Source organism: Tursiops truncatus, chromosome 12 (assembly GCF_011762595.2).
Source record: "Tursiops truncatus isolate mTurTru1 chromosome 12, mTurTru1.mat.Y, whole genome shotgun sequence".
Taxonomy (NCBI): domain Eukaryota; kingdom Metazoa; phylum Chordata; class Mammalia; order Artiodactyla; family Delphinidae; genus Tursiops; species Tursiops truncatus.
Window position 1 is genome coordinate 38,689,855 of NC_047045.1, and position 14,085 is coordinate 38,703,939.

Consider the following 14,085-nt stretch of genomic DNA (forward strand, 5'->3'; position numbering starts at 1 on the left):
TTGGTTAAGTTTCAAATTTTATTTCCAACTGCAGTAACAAAATACCAGTGGTAATTCTGCATGGAAAGTGACAACCTTCTATGTAAAGAAGGTCACAAATTAGTATTCCAAGAGTACTTTGGTCTGTGGAGATTTTGATAGGAGAGGATTATTACAATCAGTCCTATAATAGAGACATGCTTCCTCCGTATCTAGTAATACCTCAATAACTCAGCATGTACACATTTCTGCTCTTTACACACACTCCCTTCCAGGTTGTACTGTGTGAGAGTGTGAGGGGAAAATTCTTCCCAATCATGGGTTTTTCTATAGTATACAGAAATAGCAATCACATCAGCAGTCATGTATATTATTATTAAATTTTTAGTTGAAAAATAAAAGAATGAGTTATCCTATCATATCCCTTTCTGGGAGTAAAAAGACACACCATTACAAACGTAAAATGAGTCAAACTTCTATTTTATTGACAGGAGTCCAAAATGAATACAAAAAAATGCCTCGTTTGCATGTTATATTTTTCCTTAAAAGGCTTCTGATAGAGTCAGGTAGATTAAAAGCTAAGAATGTATTTCAGCTTTTATAATGAACCTTTTAAAAAAGGTTTAATAACATAAGTCACCAATATCAGAGAACATATGGTCCCACAATCATTTTTAGATCTACAGCTTATAAAAAGAATTAGATCCTGTATTGATCTGCTAAAATAGAGGCTTAAAAATGTTTTAAGCCATTAAAAGCCATTTTTATAATCTGATAACTCTGGGCAATTAAAAGAAGGAAAATCCCAAAATGTAGCCCTCTATATTATGTGGAATGTGACAGAATGCCAACTTACGACCAAGATAGGCAAAAATAAAATGTTTAAAGCTATGAATGGAGCTGTTATAAATACTCTTGTATCACTGCAAAATGTCAATAAGTGAATAGAGCTTACCAAGAGATTAAAACTTGAGCAGATGTTACTTAAAACATTTGTGGTGTTTACCATACTTTAACGTTTGTTAAAACTAAAGCTAAACAAAGAAAAGTCGCTCATTTATAGACTGTTTTTCATGTACCTTTACTTTCACTGGGACCATAAATGATCAGATAATACATAGCCCACACTTCTGGACAGTTATAACAAAGGGTTTATTATCATTTGCAGATGAAATAAATGCACCATCCCATACTTGAAAGGCTTTCACAAGCCTTAAGCATTTTTCAGACTGTACCAAGGCACCACCACTGCCTAGTTATATTATGCACCCATTTCTAGTAAAGAACTAACACCTCCTTCAACATCAGTTCTGCACTGTTTCTGGTTTATTACACACTTCCAAAACAGCAAAAATTTGCAAATATGTGCAAATACTGTGGTCCATTCATAGTACTGCTTAGTCATCATCTTCCTCCTCTTCTTCCTCTTCCTCAAAGCTATCTTCAAAGCCCTCGCTGTCCTCCTGGTCTTCATCCCCCTCTACTGCTGTATCCCACTGTGGGTGATTTTCTGGCACAGGCTTAGCCTCATGAACTTCCAACTATAAAAAAGAATTAAATGTAGACTTTAGAAACTTGGGGAGGAATAATGGGAGAAATACCTGGTAAAGAAAAGGTTTCTTTGACTGCAGCAATTATAAAGAAATAGATTTTATGCTTTTAACTCTAAATTTAACATACTTAGAACAGATATTCATCCCAGAAATAAAAAGGTGAATCTACTAACACATAAGTATAGTTAAATTTCTAATGTAGTTTGATTTTAGGAGCTTATACTATTTACTCTGTGGCATGAAAGGTGAATAATTGTGATTCTTGAGTGAGAACACTGAGTAATGTCTTAATAAGTCTTCTGCTGATGAAGAAAAACTCAAGTGTGACTTCCAAAGAGGTATTTGCAGCCTCCAGACTCATGAAGTAACATTCTACAGACAATGGAAAGAAATACAGTATTCTCGTGGGGGAAAAAAAGGTATGTCTTTGCTGGCTCCCTTCTCTTAGGTCTCCAGTATACAGCGCAACAATATTTCTTCAGCACAATCTCTCTAACACAATAGCATGCCTCTTATAAAAAGCTCAAGTGAAACAGTAAACACTGATGGGAGTGTGCTTCAAATGATACACAAATGTATACTCTAAAATGATCAAAAACAAATTAGTTTTGGAAATCAATAAACACTACAATGGAATCTGTGGGAAAACACATGTGCTTTTTAAAGAAAACAGAACCCATTTGGTGAGGCCCTGTAAAGTTACAGCATATTACAGCACATTAAAATGTATCACGTAAGTTATACTCAAGGTTCTAAATCATTACACTCTGTTAATACAACTTAAGTTTATTATTGAAAGAGTAGTCCATCAAGTATATTACCTAAAAGTATGAGATGACCTCTTTTTCTATTATTCTACACTTCAAAACTAGAAAAGCTTCCCCAGTATATTAAGCACTTATTCAAATAGACAACCATATGCAATGCATAGTCATTATTCTTACCTTCAATGGTTTAATCTGATCCAAACCCATATAGGAGTCTGATCTTAGAAACACTGTATATTGATAATTTCCAGGCTTTCCTGGTGCAGGAAACTTCAGTTCTACCTAGAATATAAAATCAGCACTTAAAATCTATATTTTGAGGAGTGGAAGAAACAACAGCTCACTCCTAAAATATTTAGACCAGAGTATTTAATAGCTAGGGTTTACTCAGATGACACAGGAGGTCCTAATAAATGTTACAAAAGTTCTAACAACAACAAATACACACATATATGACGTTTATGTCATATATATACTATACAAAAAGAAAACAAAAAGAGGCAGAATTGATGGGGTTAATTTCTATCTCCACAATTCAAGAAAGCATATTTAAAGCAACCAAGTTCTATGCTGACCATCACATCTTGACAACTTGAAGAAATTAAGTTGGGTATAAAAGTAAAATAAATGAAACGGACTAAAATAGAATTCACCAGAGAGGAAAGAGTTCCTGCCAAATTTTCTTATTTCTACGACAAATGCTGTGAGATAATAGAAAATATATACATTGGTCTCTGCCCTCAGTTCCAGGTAAAGAGCTCCTCAAACCCCTGTAATTTCCTAAGTGATAAGAGCACAAGGAGCATCTTTTGTTCTAATATTTGGTCTTTGACTCTGGTTCCTGACACTGAGCTTATAAATCCCTTGGAATTTCCTGGATAAGAATGAGTTCTCTTCTAATGAGGTGGCTCTTGGTGGGCTCCTAGATGAGGACTGGTCACCAGAAAGCCCAAACCATGATGAGAGGCTTCGAACTTTTAGTCCCACGCCCCCAGTCTCCAGAGAAGGGCTGGAAACTGAATTAATGATCAATTATGCCTTTGTGATAAAGCCTCCATAAAAATCCCCGAAGTAGGGGTTCTGGAAGCTTCCGAGTTGGTGAACATGTGCAAGTGCTGGGAGAGTGGATTGCTCAGAAAGAGCATGGAAGCTCCATGCCCCTTCCCACATACCCTGCCCTAGGTATTTCTTCCATCTGGATATTCATCTATATCCTTTATCATATTATTTTCATAATAAACTGGTAAATATGTTTCCCTGAATTCTGTGAGCCATTCTAGCAAATTATTGAACCCAAGGAGGGGGATCATGGGAACCACGATTTACAGCCAGTTGGTCAGAAGTATAGGTGATAACCTGGGACTTGTGACTAGCATCTAAAGATGGAGAGCAGGGGAACAGCAGTCTTGTGGGACTGAACCCTTAACCTGAGGTAGATATCCAGGTAGACAGTGTCAGCACTGAGTTAAATCACAGGACACTCAGCTGGTGTCACAGCGAATTGCTTGGTGTGGGGAAAAGCCCACAAACTGGTATCAGAAGTGTTGAGAGTGTGGCAGTAGTGTTAGAGTAAAGGAGAAACACATGGGAGAAATACGTTTTTTTCTTTACAGATGTCCAATGCCTTACAAGGTCAAAAAGATACGTTATTTCCTATCATATACTAATGAACTTCAAATACAAACATTTACGAACTCTTAGAAGTTTCTACTCCACTTGGACAAAGGAAGAATACATTTTTATGATGACATTTAGATGTTCTGGTAATCTGCCTCCACTTTCCAAAATCCAGATTTTGTTGGCAAGATTATATATTAAAATTTGCCATTAAAACAAACAAGCTAGGGCTTCCTTGGTGGCGCAGTGGTTAAGAATTCGCCTGCCAATGCAGGCGACACGGGTTCAAACCCTGGTCCGGGAAGATCCTACATGCTGCGGAGCAACTAAGCCCGTGCGCCAGAACTACTGAGCCTGCGCTCTAGAGCCCGCAAGCCACAAGTACTGAGCCCGCATGCCACAACTACTGAAGCCCGTGTGCCTAGAGCCCATGCTCCGCAACAAGATAAGCCACCGCAATGAGAAGCCCGTGACCACAACGGAGAGTAGCTCCCGTTCACCGCAACTAGAGAAAGCCCGCGCCCAGCAACGAAGACCCAACACAGCCAAAAATAAATAAATAAAATAAATAAATTTATTAAAAAAACAAACAAGCTAGAAAACATCATGGGAGAATTTTTTTTTAATTAATCTCAAAGTTTGGCCCCTCTAACTGTAACATCAAACCTACAAATCATAAAAGAAAAAGACTACTAAATCATACCATCAAACACCCAAATAAACCAATGGATAAACAAATGAGTAAATATTTCTATTTTTGCTTGATAAAAACAGCCACAATAGTGCAACAAACTGGGGAGAAATATCTGCAACACACATCACAAAGGGCTGATTTCATAATATTTAAACAAAAATAAAGTCCCAAAACCAATTTAAAAGACCAATATAACCCAACAAAAATGAACGATGGTCACAAACAGACACACAAAGAAATATGATTCAAACACACTGAAAGATGTACAGTTTCCCTCTTAAGAGAAATATAAAATTAAACTACACTGAATACAGCCAGCATAGTAAAAATTGATTCAGGCAAGAATCATCAACATATGCTAAAATGAGTGGGTTAAAGACTGTTGGAGAACAGGGTATTCACATAGTGTCCAAGTATCACCCCACAGATTGGAGGAAGACACACACTTTTTACAACAGAGAAAAGACTTAACTAAATGATCAACCATGATATATCACCAATATCAGGCAAACTAATATAATGTGTCCCTGATGTGATGCACTAAGAAGGTTATTACATCACCTACGCAGTATTTTTGCCAAAAATATTTGAGAAGAATATAAGCGTGAGTAACCAATAAGACAAATTCAGATTAAGGGATATTCTATAAAATACCTTGCCTGGACTCTTCAAAAATATCAATGGCTGGGACTTCCCTGGTGGCGCAGTGGTTGGGAGTCTGCCTGCCAATGCAGGGGACACGGGTTCGAGCCCTGGTCCGGGAAGATCCCACATGCCACGGAGCAGCTGGGCCTGTGAGCCATGACCGCTGAGCCTGTGCGTCCGGAGCCTGTGCTCCGCAACGGGAGAGGCCGCAACAGTGCGAGGCCCACGTACCGCACACACACAAAAAAAATGTTAAAATTACTCTCAAAAATACCCTTAAGTTGGTAACAACTCTAAGTGTCAAATAAACAAGAAACTACTTCATACATGTACTACTTGGTTAGAAAGGTGGGAAAAAACTTTTTGGATTAAAAATCATCATCATAGATCTTGAAATTCAAAGCCTTGCTCTTGTCCACCAAGTCTGGGTAGACAGAACTTCTTCCTAGAAAAATAACATAAAAAATCAAGAAGAAAAACAAGAAAATCCAAGGGCAAAATATGTTCATCACAAAGCTATATTACTGATGTCACTGACAGCGGACAAAGCAATGTAACAAAAAATTCCACTCTAAAAAACGAATCACCAGTTCTTATATTTGTTTTTTAAGACAAAAGGTATATATCTGAGCACTAACCCAAAGAGGATAAAAATAATAAATTTTTGTAAAACATAATTAAATTCTGGAGATAAGGTAAGGCATGTGTTCTTAGATAGTAACAGTGAAAACTCCCCAAAATAAGTTGAGAACAAGGTTTTAGAAGACTACCAAGTTGTAGTTCAGTACTTTATAAATTTCCAATGAGCTCCCTCCAAAATATGTCAGAGAATAGTTATAAAATGTGTCTTAAATAAAATGTAATAAGCCAAATATGATAAACTGATTTCTACACTGTTTTCTATATTTAAATAATGTTGTTGGATAATTACCTCTTCCATATCTTTTAGTGTGCACACATGATATGGCATAGATATTAATGTCTGTTCCTTCCTATCTGCGATATAAAGCCACCACCATTCTTGTTTTTCCTGCAAAGAAAAATAAATATAAATAACCAAAAAGAGTTAGAGAAATACAATTTTGCCTTGTCTCATTTTAGCGGTATGGTTATCCCTTGGTACCTGAGGGGGACTGGTTCCAGACACACCCCCACACACCCACAATGTGGACACCAAAATCCATGAATGCTCACATCCTTTATATAAACTGGTGTCATATTTGCATATGATTTGTTTCATCTCTAGATTACTTACAATATCTAATACAACGTAAACGCTATGCCAGTACCCAGCAAATTCAAGTTTTGCCTTTTGGAACTTTCTGGAATGTACCCCCCTAACATTTTCAATCCACAGTTGGTCAAATTCATGGATGCAAAACCCACAGATGCAGAGGGCCAACTGTATTTTCCTTGTTTTATTCGTTGCTGTATCCCCAGCACAGACTCAGTGCCTGGTACAAAATAGATGTCCATAAATATTTACTGAATGAATAAATTGTTCTTAACCATTTGTAGATCCGCTCTCCACAACACTTCTGTATGTAATTTTGGTGTTTCAAATGGCTCCTTAAACGCTATTGATGAACCTCTGTATTAAAAACCCGATTAATTGTAAATGACAAAAGATATGCTAAAAAAGAAAACAGTATGAACTATTACAATATCATTTAGCAAATAATCTTAGTAATGTTACCTAGTAATAAGCAAAAGCCAGAAAGTAGGAATGGAAAGGACTTACAACAATATCAGAAATTAATATATTAAAACACATTACTCATAAGAGAGCATCTCAGATTCTAAGAGCCTGTTTATACCTTTTACTGCACATGATTTTAACAAGCTCAGCATTTTTAGTTGTACTTCATAAAAGATTAGGACCAGAAAAAGAGCTGGGTAAAAAAATTGCCACCAGAATGCACAATGGTAGCAGAGAGCACTGACAGGAGACAAAAATCTATTAAAACAAAAATTAGAAGACTAGTCTGGAAGTACAAAACTTCAGTGTGCCCAGCAACTATCACTTACAGCACAGGTCAGTAACTAAACAGTCATCTTCTTCGCATCCACTGTTTAAGAACTGGATAGAGACAATATTTTTCTAAAATGGCTTTAAAAAAAAAAGTTTTGTAGCTAAAAATAAACTCTAGAATATTCCAAATAATCAACCAAAAAAACAATAGACTATTCTAAAGTCTCAATCATCCAAAAGAAGGTTAAAAAAAATAACTTTTACTGAAAATAGTTTCGTAGGAAAAATGTTTGTTTCTAAGCCAAAAACACTTGCACTTTCTATTGCATTTCAATCCCAAGATATTAAAATTCGTTTTATTATCTTTCTAATAATGCTACACTAAGTTCAGCTAAAAGTTTTTGTTTAAATGCCTTAAACTACAAGGCACTGCAACATTAATAAGCAGAATAACAGATCACAAGTGCATGATTAACCCAACTTCTGCTCAACTCAAGGGTTAAGACTACCACAACAGGTATATGTGTATATACATGTTCGTCTATGAGTGTTTTGCACACACAAAATGGGTAAAACATAACAGACTCAAAATAGAGTTCAGTTGTACCTCACAGGAGATTGGTTCCAGGACCACGCCACCTCCAGGATACCAAAATTCATAGATGCTCAAGTCTCTTACATAAAGTGTCATGGTACAGTTGGCCCTCTGTATTTGCAGATGCAGAACCCCCAGACACCGAGGGCCAACTGTATAAACATCTGGCCTTTGTGAGCCAAAGAGTCTCTGCTGCAACTACTCAACTCTGCCACTGTATTGCAAAAGGAATGAGTGTGACTCTGTTCCAATAAAACTTCATTTACAAAACAGGCCAGGAGGCAGATTTGTCTGTAGGCAGTAGTTTGCCAATGCCTGTTTTAAAGCCATCCAGACCTGATTATTTCACTTCTCTGAACCTCACTTTTTTCTCTGTTAAGTAATGAATGCCTACCTCACACTGTGTTGTGAAGATAAACCAAGATAATACAAATAAAATATCTGTTAAACTGCCTAGGACACAGAGCACAATAAAATTACAGTTACATTTATATAGCCACTATGGAAAACAGTATGGAGGATCCTCAAAAAATTAAAACTACAACTACCATATGATTCAGCAATTTCACTTCTGGCAATTTACCCCAAGAAAACAAAGTTGCTAATTTGAAAAGGTATGTACACAGCAATTCACCTCATCATTATTTACAGTAGTCAAGATATGGTAGCAACTGAAGTATCCATTGATGGATGAATGGACAAAGAAGATGTGGTACATATATACAATGGAATATTACTTAGCCATAAAAAAAGAATCGAAATCTTGACATTTGAAACAATGTGGATGGACCTAGAGGATATCATGTTAAGTGAAGTGAGAGAAAGACAAATACCATATGATCTCACTTATTTGTAGAATCTAAAAAACAAAACAAAATGAAAACAGACTCACAGATATAGAGAACAAACCGGTAGTTGCCAGAGGGGTGGGGGTAGCGGGAGAAATAAGTGAAGGAGATTAAGAAGTACAAACCTCTAGTTATAAAATAAATAAGCCATGGGGATGTAATATACAGCATAAGGAATATGATCAATAATATTGGAATAACTCTGTATGAGAACAGATGGTTACTAGACTTATTGTGGTGACCATTTCATAATGAATGCAAATGTCAACTCACTATATGGTATACCTGAAACTAATGTGATGTTGTATTTCAACTATATATCAATAATAATTTTTAAAGTTATGATTATTAATGAAATGAGGTAAACATCTCTACTATTTAAGTGGTCTGACATTTCATTATCAGAAATATCATTACCAGAACATGTATTGATATGAGAAGCAGAGGGTTATATTCAAAATGTGCATTTATTCTTTATCTCCACTTAGAGAATGCCTCCCACCCTCCACCCCCCACGCACGCTATTTGATTAAAATGAGATTCACTCAAGAATACTATTTATTAAGAAGCTAGTGACTATCTGGGACTTCCCTGATGGCGCAGTGGTTAAGAATCCACCTGCCAGTGCAGGGGACACAGGTTTGAGCCCTGGTCTGGGAAAATCCCACATGCGGTGGAGCAACTAAGCCCGTGTGCCACAACTACTGAGCCTGCACTCTAGAGCCTGCGAGCCACAACTACTGAGGCCCACGTGTCTAAAGCTCGTTCTCCGCATCAAGGGAAGTCACAGCAATGAGAAGCCCAACTCAACAGAGAGTAGTCCCTGCTCGCCGCAACTAGAGAAAGCCCGCGTACAGCAACAAAGACCCAATGCAGCCTAAATAAGTAAATAAATAAAAGAAAATTTTTAAAAAAAAAGAGCAGATTTGTTGTGTAAAAAAAAAAAAAAGAAGCTAGTGACTATCAATCTATGGCACTGCACCTACGCCCTCTTGATGTACATGGTGAAAGTGGAAAAGATGTTCTACCATGAGCTATTTGCACTTTAAACAAAACTGTTTCTGTTGTGTGAGATTCCCAACCATTCTTAACTTATTAAACATATGAGCTGCAATTAACATGTAAGTCAATTATTAACATAAAACTTTAAGTAATTTAAGTGGGTAGTATGGTGGTTAGGTAGGTACATGGGAAGGTAGACAGGTAGATGTTAGGAAAATCCTAAATAAAGTTTATCTGATAAATGACACTTTGAGATATTTACCATGTAGATGAAATTACAAGAAGGCATTTTCACTGCTAAAATGTTCTAAGGGAGTAAATGAATGCTTTGCTTATTAACTAAGCATGGTCTAAAATGAAGCTGTCTATTATAAGGGTACAAATGATGCAGCTTACAGCATCCCATGGTACCTTTTTTTTTTTGCGGTACGCGGGCCTCTCACTGTTGTGGCCTCTCCCGTTGCGGAGCACAGGCTCCGGACGCGCAGGCTCAGCGGCTATGGCTCACGGGCCCAGCTGCTCTGCAGCATGTGGGATCTTCCCAGACCGGGGCATGAACCCGTGTCCCCAGCATCGGCAGGCAGACTCTCAACCACTGTGCCACCAGGGAAGCCCCCATGGTACTTTTAAAACCAATCAATGAGTGGAATTTATTCGCTTGATTTCAGGAGCTTTGGTGTTGGCAGACTACACTGCAATGGGCAAAATGCCCCTAACAGATGGGCTACAGCTCAGGACATGCCAGAAGATCAGTGCACACAGTAAGATGGAATCCTGGGCTGACTTCTCTCCAAGTCAAAACAAAAGTCTGTGCAGAGCCACTCATTTATTATTAGGAGAGCCAAATCACTTAGGAATTTGCCTTCAGCAGCCCCCAACAACTAGAGATTGATGTTCTAGAGCAGAAAGCAGATTTATACATGAAATCACCTGCCAAACATGAGTGGTAAGCACAAGGTTCTGTGGCAAAGCTGCAAGGCAGTCTACAGAACAGCTTCGCTAAACTAAGAGGCAACCAGTCCTTGATCTCTAGCCACAGACAAAATCATCCACAAATGCAATACATCAAGCAGATCCCAAATTCATCTGAAAGACAAACAACATAGCGTATCAAAGAGATCAAAAGTTGAACAGGCCACAGTCACAACATAAACAAGCACAAGTGAACAAACAGCACTGCCATGATCTGTGCTGAGCTTGGGGCTCGGCTCCTACTGAACTTAGTGGGTCCCTCAGCCATGGGCTTGCCTCTTCCCATGGACCAGGGCAATTATCGGAGCAAGTCTAGTGGCTACAGGTGGCCAGTAGAGAACCCTCAGAGAAAAACCATGGGGAAAATTTAAGAACATTTTCATCCTATTTAAAACATGACAGAATTGTGAGATTCATAACAGCCATACAGTCATAGGCAAAATATGCATTTGTCCAACTAGGACTGCCTGAACTGCTAATGAAAAATCATCATTAAGCACAACTCTAAGTAATCTGGGCGCAGAAAAGACAAAAGTACTTAAAACATTAACAACCCTCCTTTTAAACAACACATTCACTAAAAATGATTTACGTTGAAATATAGCCTTCAAAAATGTGGTCTATCAAGAACAGACCACATTCAGCACATTTGAGCCAATACACACCACAGAGAGATAAAAAGCAACTAAGAAATATCTGCATAGAATAAGGAAAACACTAGGCTGTGTATAACTCACCTCAGGAAAGTAAAGACTATAAACAGGATGTGTTATCTTTGATTTGGTTTCCAGCAGAGCTCGCTCCTTTCGCTGTATACTTTGTTGTAATTCTTGCCACTCCTGTAAAGTGAAAATTAAATCTTTGAAATCAAGCATGTTTTCAATCATTTTGAGGGGTGTCCGTCTTCTTCCCGATGTTATTCCTGACAATGCTAACTACTACTGAGTTCAGTTCCACAAATCTGATCATTTCCCTGCCCCAGACTTACAATGCTTCTTTTCATAAATCAACTCTAACCCATCTAGTATGAACTACACAGCCAATCATGACCTGATCTGGACCTGTCTCTCCAGTCTCCTGTCACTGTTTTCCTCCCTGCACTTTTTCTTCTAGTCATTTCCAACCGCCTAGCCTTCTCTGACCTCACCAGCTATTTCACTCCTCCTAAACCCTGTTTAGATTTTTGTTTTCTTTTTTCTCTACCTGTTAAATTCCTACTCATTATTCTTTCAGGAGCTGCTAAAGTCTAGAGTATGAGTTCCTGAGTCCCACAAATCGTCTCTACCCCAGAGCTGAGTTGATCACTCCTTCCTTTGTGGCATCACTGCCCCTTGCACAACATGCATAGTCTCTTTGTTACTATAATGCTCACTTACAAGTCTGCCTTCTCCATCAGGCTACTATCATTCAAGGGCAGAAATTATTGCACATTTGGCTTTGCATTCCTATCATCTAACACAGTGCTTGCAGTGTGACAAATAATGAGTAATTATTTGTTATTTGTATAATTATTTGTCAATTGAATGAACGTATTTTTTGGTCATCTGAAGAAACTAGTTTATCAAAATCCTACTAACCTAGTCACCTCTACTAACCCTAATACAGTCAGAAAGAAATATGTCAACTCTTTCTCAAAACAAGCGTGGGGGAATAATTTCTTTGATAGGTTTTAATTTCCTGGCAATCAACTTAATTATCAAAGTACAAAAACACTCAAGGGCCAGCAACTGCTAAAAACAGTCATCCTTATTTTTCTCCCACCATTCCCAAGGGCAAGTACATTATTTCTGTATACCTTTATCCTTTGCCCTTTTACTTTTTCCTTTTTTTGGCCTCTGCTTTTGCTTCAGAGGCTGTTCAGGGAATCTCTTTTAAATTCCTAAACCATAAGGGTTACTTTTGATCAATGGCCCAGTCAAGAACACCACAAACATAAAGAAAATGGCTGATCAGGTTACAGTTAATTTACAGTTAGCCTCTAAGGACCATTATTTGTCCACCAAATATTCTTTTCTACAGCTTTCTCATAAATCATGTGCAACTTAATGCCATGCCACGAGATTTTTTTCTATTCCCTTTATCCTCACAATCTTAATTCCTTAGTGACAGCCCTTTCCTTAATGTCTTATATACTTCTTGAAACGAGGTGGCATTCCGTAAATGTTAGCTTTTACCTTAACCAACTTCTTGGCGTTACAGCCCACAGTAATGTTTCTTCACCCTAAACATTTCCTGGAACTTTTGAGATCCTCTTCCAAGTAACTGCTACCTATTTCATAATCCACCTCTCCTTACTCATATTTCCAGATAACACAGAAAATTGCCTTAAGAGAACAAACTGACTTTACCTCAGACCCAGGTCCTATCCCATCTAACAATTTAAGATTTAAGAAAATTAGGATTTCCAATCTTGTTAGAAATAATTTTTCTTTATAATTACAACTACCATCCCTCAAAAACATTCTGTAAAAGTAATATAAGATTATAAAATATACTGGTATTGCTTAAGACAAGCAAAAAAAGTAAGCAAGCAAAGGAAAAACAACAACAGAAACCAAAACTATCACCAGAGGTATAATTCCAATTATTTAAACTTATAAGTCTTACTGCTTCATCATCCTTGTTTTGTTTTTCATCTTGCTCTCTATCAGAGTCTCTGTCACTACCATCATCTTTTTCACTCTGAGAGTCTCTATTGGTTTCTTCTTCCTCAGAGTCACTGCCTTTGTCAGAAACTTCTTCTTCATCTTCCTTTACTGCAGCTTCCTAAAAGGAAAAAGCAACCACAAAAGCTCTGAATATCTCAATGAATATACCATTCTGAGTCCCTGAAACTAATTTACTGTCATTATAATTAAACTGGCTCAAGATTACAATTTCACTATTCGTGCAGAATTTTAGAGAACTATAAACATTTTTATGTATAAATATGTGGGAGTCAGACTGAAGACTTTTAACATTTGGCTTATCTGTCTTTTTGTCAGTTATTTTATTCAGTCTTCATAGTTTGTAAAACAAAAATATTTTATTTCTATTCACAAAATATACTACCACAATGGCTAAGATGGCTCATCTTTCACAAACACCAATTATACAATATATTTTATTTGAGAAGGAGAAATGAGAAGTTTATAGTACTGCTTTGGGAATTTAATATCATCTTCAATAAGGAGTATAGTGCACTAAGGAAAGTCACTGTCCCAGACAAAATCCATTTCAAGAAGCAAGAAAAAGAATAGCAAATTAAATGCAAAGAAAGTAGTAGTGAATAATACAGATCAGAAATCAATTAAAGAGAAAGCAGATATGCAAAAGGGAAACCCAAACAAAACCAAACATTGGTTCTTTAAAAAGATTAATAAAATTGATAAATTAGGCAAGACTGATCAAAGAAAAAAAGAGACAATACAGATTACCAATATTAGGAATAAAAGAGACATA

The 14,085-nt window shown here is 37.1% G+C and overlaps 1 protein-coding gene across 3 annotated transcripts in view; it reads right to left on the bottom strand.

Annotated features, from left to right (window-relative positions):
- Positions 1-442: 442 nt before the first annotated feature.
- The window catches only part of SEC63 (SEC63 homolog, protein translocation regulator), a 68,636-nt gene continuing 54,993 nt past the window's right edge, over positions 443-14,085 (bottom strand). For 2 of the 3 annotated variants that reach the window (XM_033867596.2, XM_033867597.2), the window contains exons 17-21: positions 13,252-13,410; positions 11,382-11,483; positions 6,187-6,285; positions 2,477-2,581; positions 443-1,520 (exon numbers count right to left, since the gene is read on the bottom strand). In XM_033867596.2, coding sequence (XP_033723487.1) covers positions 1,377-1,520; positions 2,477-2,581; positions 6,187-6,285; positions 11,382-11,483; positions 13,252-13,410 — 609 coding nt within the window. In that variant the 3' untranslated portion in view covers positions 443-1,376. Of the gene's footprint in view, positions 1,521-2,476; positions 2,582-5,264; positions 5,701-6,186; positions 6,286-11,381; positions 11,484-13,251; positions 13,411-14,085 lie in introns of all 3 variants that reach the window. The other variant, XR_012324771.1, reaches the window with a different exon arrangement.